The 13,964-nt window shown below is 35.1% G+C and overlaps 1 protein-coding gene across 1 annotated transcript in view; it reads left to right on the forward strand.

The window, feature by feature from the left end:
• The window catches only part of LOC132715276 (uncharacterized), a 31,942-nt gene that overhangs the window by 6,185 nt on the left and 11,793 nt on the right, over positions 1–13,964 (forward strand). The window contains exons 4-5 of the mRNA XM_060698264.1: positions 66–111; positions 769–945. Of these exons, the coding sequence (XP_060554247.1) occupies positions 66–111; positions 769–945 (223 nt within the window). The remainder of the gene's footprint in view (positions 1–65; positions 112–768; positions 946–13,964) is intronic.

Raw genomic sequence — 13,964 nt, forward strand, 5'->3', positions numbered from 1 at the left:
TCTTTCTCTTCTAGATGTCAATGCCTGAACAAATATAATGTATATAAAATATTTCACATTTTCAGAAATATAAATGACATTGAAAGTCAAAAACCCGATGAGACTAAAACTGTAAGTAATTTGCTACTATTTTGAACTATATGACTTGTGCTGCCTACTATTCTTTATTCTATTGCCTCCACGAACATACCCAATTAAACCGAGATTGCAACATTTCGAAGTTCCTTTTTGGAAATTGTTTTATTCAAACCATATTATTAAGTGTTTTTTTTTTCTTTAAAAGGAAAGCATCTTTTGACATGACTTGTTATAATCTACGTAACATATCAAACTATCCCTAATTTAAACTGATTTAAATAGCCTATAGCAATCAATTTTGACACGTTTAAAAAAGCATAAAAATCATTCTGGAAACAGTAAATTAATAATTATCTACTACACAAAGTTTTTAATCTCCAACGTTTTGAGGGGTTAAACTCCTCTTTATCAAGGAGTTTCTGTTTATTTTTATAAATCATATTTGTATATTCTTATCTTACACCATGTTATGTATACAGGAAAATCCTATATTTTCCTGTATACATAACATATAATAAAAATGATATAATCCACATCTTAATAAATTATATCAGTTGAGGACAGTTGGAAGTCAGTGACGCAATTTCAAATAAATTACGTTTACGATCAGTTTTGGCTTTTAATTGGATAGTTTTGCATGTCGGGTACATTCAATCTCGGCTGTCCAACTTTAATTGCATTTGTTTGTAGACTGTCGTTACCGTGAGGAAAACGGTGGAACAAATTGAAAAGTCATCATCATTGTTTACCGAATTGATATCGACAGATAATATGGCTTCTTCAGGCACAATGAGTGACAACTGTACTGAACAAAGGTCGCCTGGTGCATATCCGTACGATTCAAAAGAGTCTCCATCTTCAACAAATGTAAGATTTTACATTAATTTCATAGGAAATAAACCTTTGTCTGTTTTATATTCTGCTAGTACTTACTTTAGTCTTAAAACAATGTAGCAAATGTCAAGTAATAACAGTAAGAGTGATTTACCTGCATGTAATGAATTGCAAATATGTAGAATATTCCTTAAGCGTTGATCATTATCATTCTATTCATAAAAAGCGTTCATGCATTTTCCTTCACTAATTCATAGCCGTTGATAAGAAGAAAGAGCGTTGGCATTTTCTTAAGAAATATAATTGAAATGATTTATTGGGTAATTCTTTATAGAGTGACCCTTTTTTAAGAATAATGTCAAAGCTATCGCTTACGAAAGACAAGTAGGGACAATTCAACATCATACGTTATCATATTTAATTAAATGAATTCACATGAAAGTGCTATCGCTTACGAAATACTTTCAAGGCAAATTCAACTTCACAAGTTCTCAATTTCAAAATCATCTATTCACAATTTCTGTCCATTAGTTTCATTGGTTCGCTATGTCAATGAAAACTTTTATGGACTTATGCACTTTTTAACGAACGGTATTACTTTTTCTTGTTAATTTTTTTTTAACAAAGAGATTAAAAAAATATTATGAGTTGAATAAAGAAAAAAGAAAACAATAGAATAATCATGATCATCAAGTGTTTGAGAGACACTACCGGGTATGTAAAATGTCTTTTTACAACTATCACAAAAAAAATGTTTCGATGCTTTTAGATTTATAACATTTGTCCGCAACATGTTTATTAAAGGGGCAACATTCGCTGCCGCGGCAGCGAGTATTGGTGGGTGTGACTAATCAGTGATGTAAAACTGTCTGTTATAAACCCTGAACTATAAATAGCATGCAGTGTTGCAGAGAGAATGTAAACAAAAACAGCCAATTGTAATGATTTTACACAGGAGAGGTTTAATGGATGTTTTATGTTTTATATATTAAAGACATTATCAAGTCATCATGTCCAGATATTATTTTTGAAGTCAGTTGTTTTTCTTCTTTTTTTCACTGGAATGCTGTATGTGTCCTTCATCAAGTCATACAATTATATCCAAACCTTACATGGGGCATTTCTTTTAGGAACAATCTGCTAAAAATATTTTTGACAGGAATTTAAAATATTTTTAAACTGTTAATGTATAACATTTTTATGCATATGCAACATTTAGTTTAATTAACATTTGTGAAATGTAATTTTTGACTACAAGATATTAACAACAAAATATTGTCTACCTGGAAGTTACTTTTTCTGTTTTCATGAAGTTTAAACCATTCAAATACAAATTAAATCAGTACTTTGAAATTTAAAAAAAATCATTGATTGATGGATTATTGTAAATTTGTTGGATTTGATAAAGCATGTCAGTAAAAGTTATTGTTTTTTTCTTATCATGTATTCAGCATTCAAATGTGTCGTCTGCTGAAAATCTCCCTCCCTGAAATATACATCGTCTGCTACAAATCTCTCTCCCTGAAAAAAACACTGCCACATGCTTCTGTTTACCTCTGAAGGTTCATGACCTGTAATGATCACATGGCTCCTCCCAGGAAATTCAAATTTCAAATTTGACAGCCAGTATTTTTTTCCAGAAATACACTTAACAAAGTTATATTTTGAATAATTTTGGTCAATCTTTATCAAAAATATCTATGCCTACAAACATGCCAAGTGTTGTTTTAATGCATTTGGTAATTAATCTTAAATCTTTGAAAAAGGGTCCCTGAAGTGAAGCATGCATAAAATTAATAAGAAACCTGCCCTAGCCCCATCTACTGGCTTTTATAGTCCAGTTGGGCCTTTAAGATCTATATTGAGACAATTATATGTGCCGCAGATTTCTCTGTGAAATACGGACCCCAAACTTGTCACCAGTTATGCCCTTAAAAAACTAATTTCGGTTATTTACCTCTAGTGTCACGGAGTATATATACTGACTGGAAACAACAATAATGTTTTTTTGTTGGTTATAAAATGATAAAAAAATAAATAAAAGAAACATACAATAATATACCATATATTAAAAGCGTAAAAAATAATCAAAGTGCTAGGCTTCCAAATACTTTTCTTCTTTTTTATAACATTTCTTTACATTTATAATATAAATACAAAACATCTTTTGTTCATTATTTGTGCAAAACTGATAATTTTTCTTTTACAAAGTGATGAAACATGCTAGAAATCTATGCTCTGCAACCTGTAGGTTGGCGGAAAATAATTTTAAAACATGTATACAATATAAATTTGTATACCTGAAACTGTGCGAAACCTACCTACTAGGTACACCAATTTTTGAACATCAGTGAAATGATGTTTTGAACAATTGCAGGATTCTTCCATTATGATACATTCCAAATAACTATGATATTGGATTTGTAACTTTACAAAAGAATAAATACAAGAAAAATAAGTTTTTCTATCTATGTGACCCCTTGAGCAGGGCCAAATTGACCCTTGAGCATGACTTATATAATTTTTGTAGATGTCAACAAGGCATGCTTAATGAAAAATATGCTAAGTTTTAACATAAATATAATATTTCTGGGCGTATGGAAATGTGCTTTGTAAACCTCCCTTAATTTAAAGCTTTTGAAATTCAAAAATGCAGTGGTAGTCATGGGCTAAACTTTCTGCAACTTATTACATTGTTTGTTATTCCTTCCTTGGAACATACATTTTGTTTAAATGTGTAATAAAACAGGCACAGCCACTTTACTTTAGCCCTTCAACCCATATCAGTCTTGCTATTAGGGAAAGACTACCCACAATTTGGCAAAACACAGAGGTAGCATTGTAAATTAACAACTCCCAGTATGGTACTTCAGACATGTTCAAAGTTTCGATAGTTGCCTTAAAAATGACATTTAATATGCATGTCGCAGCTCAAACGAAACAAAGGGGCTCGTTGACTCTGCTGTGTGTTCTGGACCTGAGGTAGAGGGGTCTGTAAAAAGACAAATATGTGCTACTCAAAAATATATATTGTTCACTCAAACAAAACCGTGGCCGGCGCCAACAATTTCTCAATTCAAATGCAAAATATGAAAATCACAAAAATCGGAGAATGGCAAAAATATATATGAATAATAATAGCATCATCTGCAAAAGTCTATTTACCTGTAAAAAGACAAGTATGTGCTACTCAAAATATTTATTGTTCACTTCAACAAACCTGTGGCCTGCGCCAACAATTTCTCAATTCAATTGCGCATGCGTTGTGCAGGTTAGCGGGGAAATTGAAATATTAGCGAGAAAAAATAATCAAAGAGATTGAAAAAGTTATAAAGTACTATTATGTATAGGTAACGGCTATTGGATATGAGATATGAGCTATGAGTGTATTATTTAAAGAAATAACTACGGAAAACAATAAGGGACATGGACAATGACATTTATATATACAAAGACCTTGCACAACATAACAAAAAAATAGAGCATTTTAAAAAGGGCACTGTTAGTTGACCCTGTGACTCCCCCCCTATAGAGAAAGTCGTCCCCCATTTTTCAAGATAACCAAAATCACTTAGAAATAATAACCCCAAGGTTCTTTTCTTATTGTCAAAAATTTTTCTCCCGTCATGTGTACAATATAGACTGCCAATCCTACTGTAGTAAAATTATCTACATAAAAACTAAAATTGTCAAAGTTTTTATGTAAAATCAAGAGCAGGAAAAATACATGAGACCGGCCCCATATGCCCTATAAAAATGTAATAAATCATCTATTAAGAAATTTAAAAAGATATAAGCATTTTTCAAATTATTACGTGGAAAATCTGTAGGTTTTTATTTAAGGCCCAAAAATGAAACAATGTTTTTGGTGTTCTAAAAATTTGTTAAAATAAACCCCAAAATTAAAATTTGTAATGAGGTAAATTGTGCTTTAAATTATGTCCCCTTTTAAAAACCTAACCTTTTGAAAAACTCAAAAAAATTTAAAAAAAAAAGTTTTTTAAAAAGTTGATGTTCCCAAAATGGGGGTTTTTTTTCTAGCACACGGTCTGGAAAAAGGTATGCAAATGATAAAAAGTGGGGTTTGGGTTTTTTGGGGTGCTTTTTCAACAAAAAAGGGGGGAAAATTTTAACTACAATGATAATACGAATCCCTAAGCCACACGGAATTGAAAAGTTGCGGTGGTTTTTTGTGTTGTTTCAAGTTGTTCTTGGTCTGGTAACAAAAAAAAGAAGGTCAGATTAAAAGTGTTTTGAGAGGAACCCCGAGAAAAGGGGGAAAGAAAATTTTGTGAAAGGTTGGGATTTTTCCCCTTCGCTCCTTTCACAAGGAATACGTGATAGGATTCGGTACTTCACCCCAATTTTCCATCTCTTCCCCCTTTTCAGAGCTTTTGCTTTCCCCTTAAAAACCAAAGTTCCTATAAGACCCCATTTTGTTCGATTTTGGGTCCCCCACCGAATTATATGTTTTTTATGTCTCGGGGGTTTTCGCAAATCTCTTCGGTGGCAAATTTTTTAAAAATACGAAATAGTTAGAAAGTTTTGCTTGGGGTGTATAGGCTGGTTAAGGAGGCGTCGATGGGAGCGTGGATGCCGACCCAAATTAGAAGTGGGGGTGTGCCCCTCTTTATGTCGGTAATTATAGGTATGCACTTACAGGATATGTGTTTATTTTTGCTTCTGTAAGTTTTCGGGTACTAACATGTTCAATAACGTCTGATTAAAGCGTTCTGGCATGCCAATGTCTTTGGGATGATATAAAGTGGTTCGTGATTTCTCAACATTGGCCAGGTTTTACAGTTCATTGATAACGGCAGATTCAAAATTACGACCTTCATCACTGTGTAAGCGGCTCAGAAAACCGTAATGGCAAATAAATTGTTCAAATAAAATCTTGGACGTTGTATGGGCTGTCTGGTTTTTAGTGGAGATAGCTTGAGCATAACGCGTAAAATGATCAATGATGACCAATATATGCTCAAAGCTACTCGCACACATTTTCAAGGACAGAGAATCCATACAAACAAGCTTAAGTGGAAACATGGATTCAACAGAGACAAGAGATGCGGCCTTACCAACAGGGTTTTACGTCGAATGCATCTAGCACAATTTCGTATACGCTATTCAACGTAACGCTTATAAACCAGTCCAGGAAAATATGGACTTGATAAATAATAAGGTCCGATCTCTTACCTGGTGACCTGCCTCATCATGTTATCCTAAAAAATATAATATCATGAAAAACAATGGGTACAACCTACATTACCGGACACATTAAATTTCCTGTACAAAATATTATCTTTGAGAAAGAGAGTACCCTTTTCACGTAGATACTATCTGACTGGATATGTTTCAAGACAACTCTGACGACTTGTAAGTTTGTGACCAGCTTTCACAATACAAATAACTCTAGAAATATATTTGGCTTGCTCGAGTTTCCAATCAATATCACTGACCGTCAACATTCTGATATAAGACAGCCCCAAGACCAAGACAATTTGCATCAATATACAAAATAAATGGTTTGGAGTAATCTGCGTAAGTCAATATAGGAGTGTAAGTTAAGCTTTCAATAAGAGTTTTAAAAGCGTTCTTTTGTTCCTAACCCCATTTCCAAGGAGCAGCCTGCTTTCTGTACCTACCTTTCTTATTAGTAGGATGGCAAACAAGTTAGTCATGTAAAGATTTTGCTATCAGTGAATAGCCTTTCACAAAACGGCGGTAATAACCTGCAAAACCCAAAAATGAACGAACTTCTCTGATAGGTGTAGGTACTGTCTATTTCTGTAGAACACTTATCTTGTCTGGATCAGTTCTAACGCCATTTGCATCAACCACATGGCCTAAAAACTTTACTTCAAGCTGAAAGAACTCGCATTAAGGACGGTAACTTGCACTTTCCAGTACCGTCCATGAACAGGCTCAATTAAACCGAGCCTGCAACATTTTCAATTTTGCCGTGTTGGGCTTTCTTTAGGGATTCTGTATTTATCTATTTTATGATCACATCCGTGTTATTTGTGCCGTGTGGCGGCTGTAAAAAGTCTCTTTCCGTACATTTAATCAATGAGGTTATATTTTCGATCCTTGAAGATCGTTCAGCACGACATTATTGTTGTGCTTGTGGTATTTTTAGTTTCAACTTTTCGGCATTTTCTAGTTGGGTGGTTCCAATATTCCTACTTGAATAATGTTGAATCACCCTTAGGATATGTTGCCTGCTTTTTAATTTTGTCTTTTGACGTCTTATCTGTGATACGCAGGCTTCATAACCTCTGATCCCCTTTCAAAATTCCATTTTCTTTAGTTCCGCCCATTGTTTTCTCGTTTAGGGCACACGCATTTTATTACTTGGGGACCATACGCCGCTTTTCATGGAATGGCACGGAAGTGTCACATTGAAGGTTCCATGATAACCGCCATATGAACACATCTGCGGATGTTTCTAAATTCAAAATTTTACTAATTCATGTTTAAATGTTGAATTCTGCTTAAGCCGGTGCTAGGGGGCGTGGACGGTAACTTGCACTTTCCAGTACCGTCCATGAACAGGTTCAATCAAACCGAGCCTGCAACATTTTCAATTTTGCCGTGTTGGACTTTCTTTAGGGATTCTGTATTTATCTATTTTATGATCACATCAGTGTTATTTGTGCCGTGTGGCGGCTGTAAAAAGTCTCCCCGTACATTTAATCAATGATGTTATATTTTCGATCCTTGAAGATCGTTCAGCACGACATTATTGTTGTGCTTGTGGTATTTTTAGTTTCAACTTTTCGGCATTTTCTAGTTGGGTGGTTCCAATATTCCTACTTGAATAATGTTGAATCACCCTTAGGATATGTTGCCTGCTTTTTAATTTTGTCTTTTGACGTCTTATCTGTGATACGCAGGCTTCATAACCTCTGATCCTCTTTCAAAATTCCATTTTATTTAGTTCCGCCCATTGTTTTCCCGTTTAGGGCACACGCATTTTATTTCTTGGGGACCATACGCCGCTTTTCATGGAATGGCACGGAAGTGTCACATTGAAGGTTCCATGATAACCGCCGTATGAACACATCTGCGGATGTTTCTAAATTCAAAATTTTACTAATTCATGTTTAAATGTTGAATTCTGCTTAAGCCGGTGCTAGGGGGCGTGGACGGTAACTTGCACTTTCCAGTACCGTCCATGAACAGGCTCAATCAAACCGAGCCTGCAACATTTATTAATTTTGCCGTGTTGGGCTTTCTTTAGGGATTCTGTATTTATCTATTTTAAGAACATTTAAGTTTCAACCCATACTGTTCCAATTTATAACACACTGCTGCAAGTCTCTCAAAATGCTATTGAACGGTGTCACTAAAGTTAATAACGTCATTTAAAAAGTTAACATTCTTTAAGGTGCAGTTCGCACATACAGCGCTCCATTAACCGTTTGTTAAACCGAAAGCCATTCGTTCGCACTCAAAAAAACCCAAGAGGACCAACAGTGAAAGCTGTTTTTGGTTTGTCTGATTCCCTTAAAGGAACCTGCCAGTGCCCTGAGTGAAGATCATGTTTTGAGAAGAACATCGAACCAGCAAGACAGTCAATGGTTTCATATATGCGGGGAAGTGCATAGGCATCCTTCACGGTGTTGTTATTCAATCGGTGGAAGTCGATGCAAAACCGAAGGGACCCATCCTTCTTTCTGACCAAAACCACGTTTGAAGAAAATGGACCGTGTGAGTGCCTAATAGCACCAGCTTTCAGTATGTCTTGAATATGCTTTCTAATCTCTTCAAACATACTAGGTGGAACGAAGAACCTCTACCTGCTTTAAACTATAAAGAACTGAATTCGGGTAAATAACCACTGGCCTTGTTGACAAGTTGCAAATCCTAACTGGGATTCTAGAAAAAGCTTTACCTCGGCGAACACTGACAACCATTGGGCATATATTCAAGAGGCTAGAGGAAGAATCAAATGTCTCAGTTACACCAACAGTCATGTCATCAACATCTTTAACCCTCCCAGTGACGGTATGTGTCTGGTATGGCTGAATTTTTATAGGTCTATGATTATAAGCTTTCACTGGTACATAGTGAATACAAGAGATACTAGAGAAAGCTTTTTGCCAACAAGAAGGGATTTCTTTACCTGAACTAATAGTCTGAAAGTGTCTGATGATATTAGTACCAACAATAACCGGAACTGTGGAAAGGTAATCCGTATATCACCGTAGGGAACGTGTTACAGTATCGCGTTTTTCGGTTACAGTATAGAATTTTAAAGATGGAGGATTATTTATGGGAAAAGAGGTAGGTGACTTTTATTCAGGTCCATACTACCAGTAGTTTAGTTTCTTAAAGATGTTTATGTGCTTTGCTTGTAAGGAACAGAATCCGGTATCTAGTCATATATTTCTTCAGACCCTGCACCGCAGATTTATCTCTATATTGTCTCATAAATGTGCAGATTTGACGGTTTAAAATTTGAATCGAGAGACCAACGCATTTCTCTCCCATTCCGACATTTTTTAAGCATGCCTAGATAAAGTAAATCTACAATACGTTAGTCCTTTGTGTTTAGAAACGTTTATAAAAGTAAATGACCAGTTGAACCTATTTTCCTGTTGGTAAAATGCGTTTGAAAAAATAAACAATGTTACAGTATAGAGCGAGGTTAATTTTGGAGGGTTACAGCATAGACCTAGCGACTTTGATCCAATTTTGTTACAGTTTATACCCAGATTTCGGTTACAGTTTAGATACTTGCCAAATTTCAAACAAAGTTCGTTATGAAATGACTCATACCTTTCTATTTAATACATTCTTGAAAGGTTGTATTACTTTTTTTCTTCAGCAGAAAAGTTATAGTTTGCTATTTTTCTTACTTTAAGTTTCAGATTGAGACTTTTTGCAGAATAAGTAATGTCCTAAGTAAGGACTGTTTTCTCGACAACAATTAACAGGAACTTTTATCGAATTGTATTGAGAGAAGAAAGATTATTGCTTGATTTTGTTACACATTATAATAATGCCTATTAGTAATAAAATAGAGAAAAAAAAATCCTTAACAGAAGTCCAACACGGAAAATATGAAAATGTTGCAGGCTCAGTTTGATTAACCATGTTCATGGACGGTAGTGGTTACTGCAAGCTAACGCCCACGCCTCCTAGCACCGGCGTCAGCAGAATTCACATTAAACATGAACTGGTACACTTTAGATTTTTTAACATCTGTGGATGGGTTCATATGGCGGTTATCATGGAACCTTCAATGTGACACGTTATTGCCATTCTATGAAAAGCGGCATATTACAACCAGGTTAAAAATTGCGTGTGCCCTAAACGAGAATACAATGAGTGAAACTAAATAAAATGAAATTTTGAGAGGGGATCGGAGGTTATGAAGCCTGCATACCATAGATAAGCTGCCAAAAGACACAATTAACAAGCAGGCAATACCCTAAGAATGATTAAACAGTATTTAAGTGAGCAATACTGCAACCTTAAATTTTATTTTAAGTTGGAATTTCCATCTACCATAATGTATTTTGTAAGTATTTAAAAGGGTTTGTTACGTTTGGCTTTCTTGGATTTTAAGTTTCAACGACACTGAGGTCATGTGAAAACATTCCTGCTTTAGTGTAAAGAAAGACCCCAGATACCCTTTGTGAAACATTTCAGACACGAGCGGGCACCTGACTAGAACCACCGACCTTCCGTAAATTAGCTTGATAGATTCCTCACATACAAAGAATCCAAAGTCATGATTGGATTTCAACTACAGCAGTAAATGAAAGATGATTTGAAGTCGACGGCCTTATCCCGACTCTGCCACTATTATGTACCTCAATCAGGCTCACTAGAGAAGATATTGTAATTGTCTGACCCTCATTTATTCTCTATAATTTTCAATATTATTTTCTTTTTCAGAAACATGAAAACTGCTATACAGGATGTCTGAAATAAAAAAACGACTTTTAATTGAATAATGACAAAATAATCGTAACTTCAACAAAGAAGCATTCGAAATGACGCCATGAATATGATTTGATTTGAATGCTTTTGGCTCGAGATGAGAAGGGTCTTTAAACATTGCCTTTTTCAAAATCTATGTTTTGGGTTTTCGTATCCCCGATTGCAACCGAAACTATTTGAACAACTTAATTGGTAGAAAGTCATGTAAATTTCATCACATTTAGTCAAGTACAATGTAGTTACTGAGCGGATGAGATTGCAGATACATGTGTATGACAGACGGACGAATAGCCATCGGGCCAATAAGCTCACTGAGATGTAATATTCATACATTTTACCTAGCATACCCGGTATATAGAAACTATCGAAGTCTAAACTGTAACCGAAATCTGGGTATAAACTGTAACAAAATCGGATAAAAAACGCTAGGTCTATGCTGTAACCCTGCACAAATCACCTCGCTCTATATTGTAACATTGTTTATTTTTTCAAACGCATTTAACGAACAGGAAAATAAGTTCAACTGGTCATTTACTGTTATAAACGTTTTCTAACATAAAGGACTAACGTTTTGCAGATTTACCTTTTCTAGGCATGCATAAATAATGTCGAAATTGGAGAAAAATGCGTTGGTCTCTCGATTCAAATTTTCAAACTGTCAAATCTGCATATTTATGAGACAATATAGAGATAAATCTGCGGTGCAGAGTCTGAAGAAATATATGACTAGATACCGGATTCTGTTCCTTACAAGCAAAGCACAAAACCATCTTATAGAAACTAAACTACTTGTAGTATGGACCTGAAAAAAAATCACCTACCTATCCTCCCAACAAATAATCCTCCATCTTTAAAATTCTATACTGTAACCGAAAAACGCGATACTGTAACACGTTCCCTACGGTGTATATGGAACAATTAAAAAGGCACTATAATAGTACTACACTGCAAAGAAGGAACAGAAATGTAAGCAAACAGTAACCTATGTCAGGAACCTTCACATCATCCGCACCTGAGCTATCAAGAGCAAAATCTTTTAAACTACAAAGATTAGGGCAAGGAAATAATGATTTATAAAATGATTCACTGGCAGTAGTTATCATTGACCCAGTGTCCATCAAAGCTTGACGACGTTGATTACGAATAACAAACTCAGTTTGATTTGAATGGCCAACTAATGGTTTGATGGTAGAATTCTGGTCTTTTTGTCAGCAACTGAACTGGACTGGTTTCTACTACCATGATAACTAAAGCCACGACTACGACCAGACCAAACACTTCCATCTCTATTGTAACTGCCTCGATTATAACGACCTCTATTGTTATTACTACCCTTTTCCCTGGTACTGATACTACCACTGCTATCTGGTGTGGAACATTCACTAACGTTCTTCAACAGGGAAAGCTCCTCCTCTACAGCTTCAACCCTGGAATTCATTCGCTTCATCCGCAGTGAGTTTTTCAAGCTGTTGAATGATCTAATTTTCAACAACTGCATATTAGAAGAGCATGGGACCTCTGGAATAGATTTATGGTCAAATGCCTTGGAAAAAGAAACATATTGCAACATTGGGGTTTCAGGGGGCACAAGAAACAGAGTTATAGGTAGATGTGCGAGCCTAAAAATTTCTAAATTGAACGTATTTCCTTCCTGACATACTTATGACGAGTTGCATTCCTGAGATCATAATCACTAAGACCTGACCAGAGCCGATTCCTTAGCAGTTCCTGATCCAGACTCAGGATAGCATTTGTAATAAGTCTTTCTAAACGGAGACTATACTCAGCGACAGACTCGTTCTGACCTTGCTTGGCGCAAAAAAGAATGCTTCCTTCAACCGCTCTGATGCAGCAACATTACCATATATGGCTTCAAGCTCTGCAATGACATCTGTAATGGAGGCCCATTCACCCAAGTGTAATAAAACAGTATGTGCTCTGCCTTTAAAGCTATTACGAATGAACTCCTGAAGGATATGTCTTGGATACATACCACAACGTTATAAACAAGTCATACCTCCAAACCTCAAACTCACATTCTCCTTGTTTCCCTTCACCAGAAAACAAAGGTAATTTGGGAATCCGAGCATGTGTAACATATGAGTCAAGATAAGATGGATAAGTGGAAATATCATGAGAAGTTTGCTTAGGATGAGGAACATCAGCTTTGTCAAAAGTAATAAGTCTAGAGTTCAAGTCTCTAGTAGGAGTATCTGTCTCAACAGGTCTGCCCTCCAATTGTTCAACAGATATCCTATGGGAAGAAAGAGGGGTCACATTAAACCTCACAGACTTTCTAATCTGCTCAACAAAATACTGTATTTCCTCCTCTTTTATGTGAGACATTTCAATTGTATTATCTGCTTCATCGTAACTAAAAAAATCTTGCTTGATATGTCAAACTGCAATTCTGGACATTGGCACTTTCAGTACACCATACAAAAAAATGAAAATTGATGTATATATGTATCAACTCTGTGTAGATTAATTTATTTGTAATTATGTATTATACACAATCTGCAATATTGTTGTAAAATCACTGTATAATAAAATTTGTTTTAAAACAAATGTCTCTAATACCCCACCATACCTTATCAGGTATTTTAATATTAGGTATGAATTATGTATAAATCATGGCAGACAGCTATGTGTAAAACAAAACAAAATGTATGTATATGATGTATGATAGTATATTGGTACAAAATTATACAACCCTTGTGTTTCGGATTTATGTGTGTGTGAAATAATAAATTCAAGTAGTTAAGACAAACACAAAGACTCCAATAATTTGTACAGTTACATCTAAATTGTTTATTTACAAATTTGGAGAACTTGATTAATTTTAACTCACGTCATATACACGAAGAGTGTTAATAAACACTAGTGCTTGTTGGAAGTGTTTATAAATACAAACTGGCTTGCAGTCAACAAATTAAACTTAAACAATGAGTAGTTATTCTGCACTTATGTTCACTTCCTTGGAAATTTCATACAAGTACAAGGGACTTAATCATATACCGCCTCAGTGACTTCAATAAAACCAAGACAGATTATACTAAGGAAAGTTCTTCAATTACGCTGTTGATACTGTTGATCAA

The sequence above is a fragment of the Ruditapes philippinarum genome, unplaced genomic scaffold (assembly GCF_026571515.1).
Source record: "Ruditapes philippinarum isolate M1 unplaced genomic scaffold, ASM2657151v2 ctg1468_1_1_1_1, whole genome shotgun sequence".
Classification (NCBI taxonomy): domain Eukaryota; kingdom Metazoa; phylum Mollusca; class Bivalvia; order Venerida; family Veneridae; genus Ruditapes; species Ruditapes philippinarum.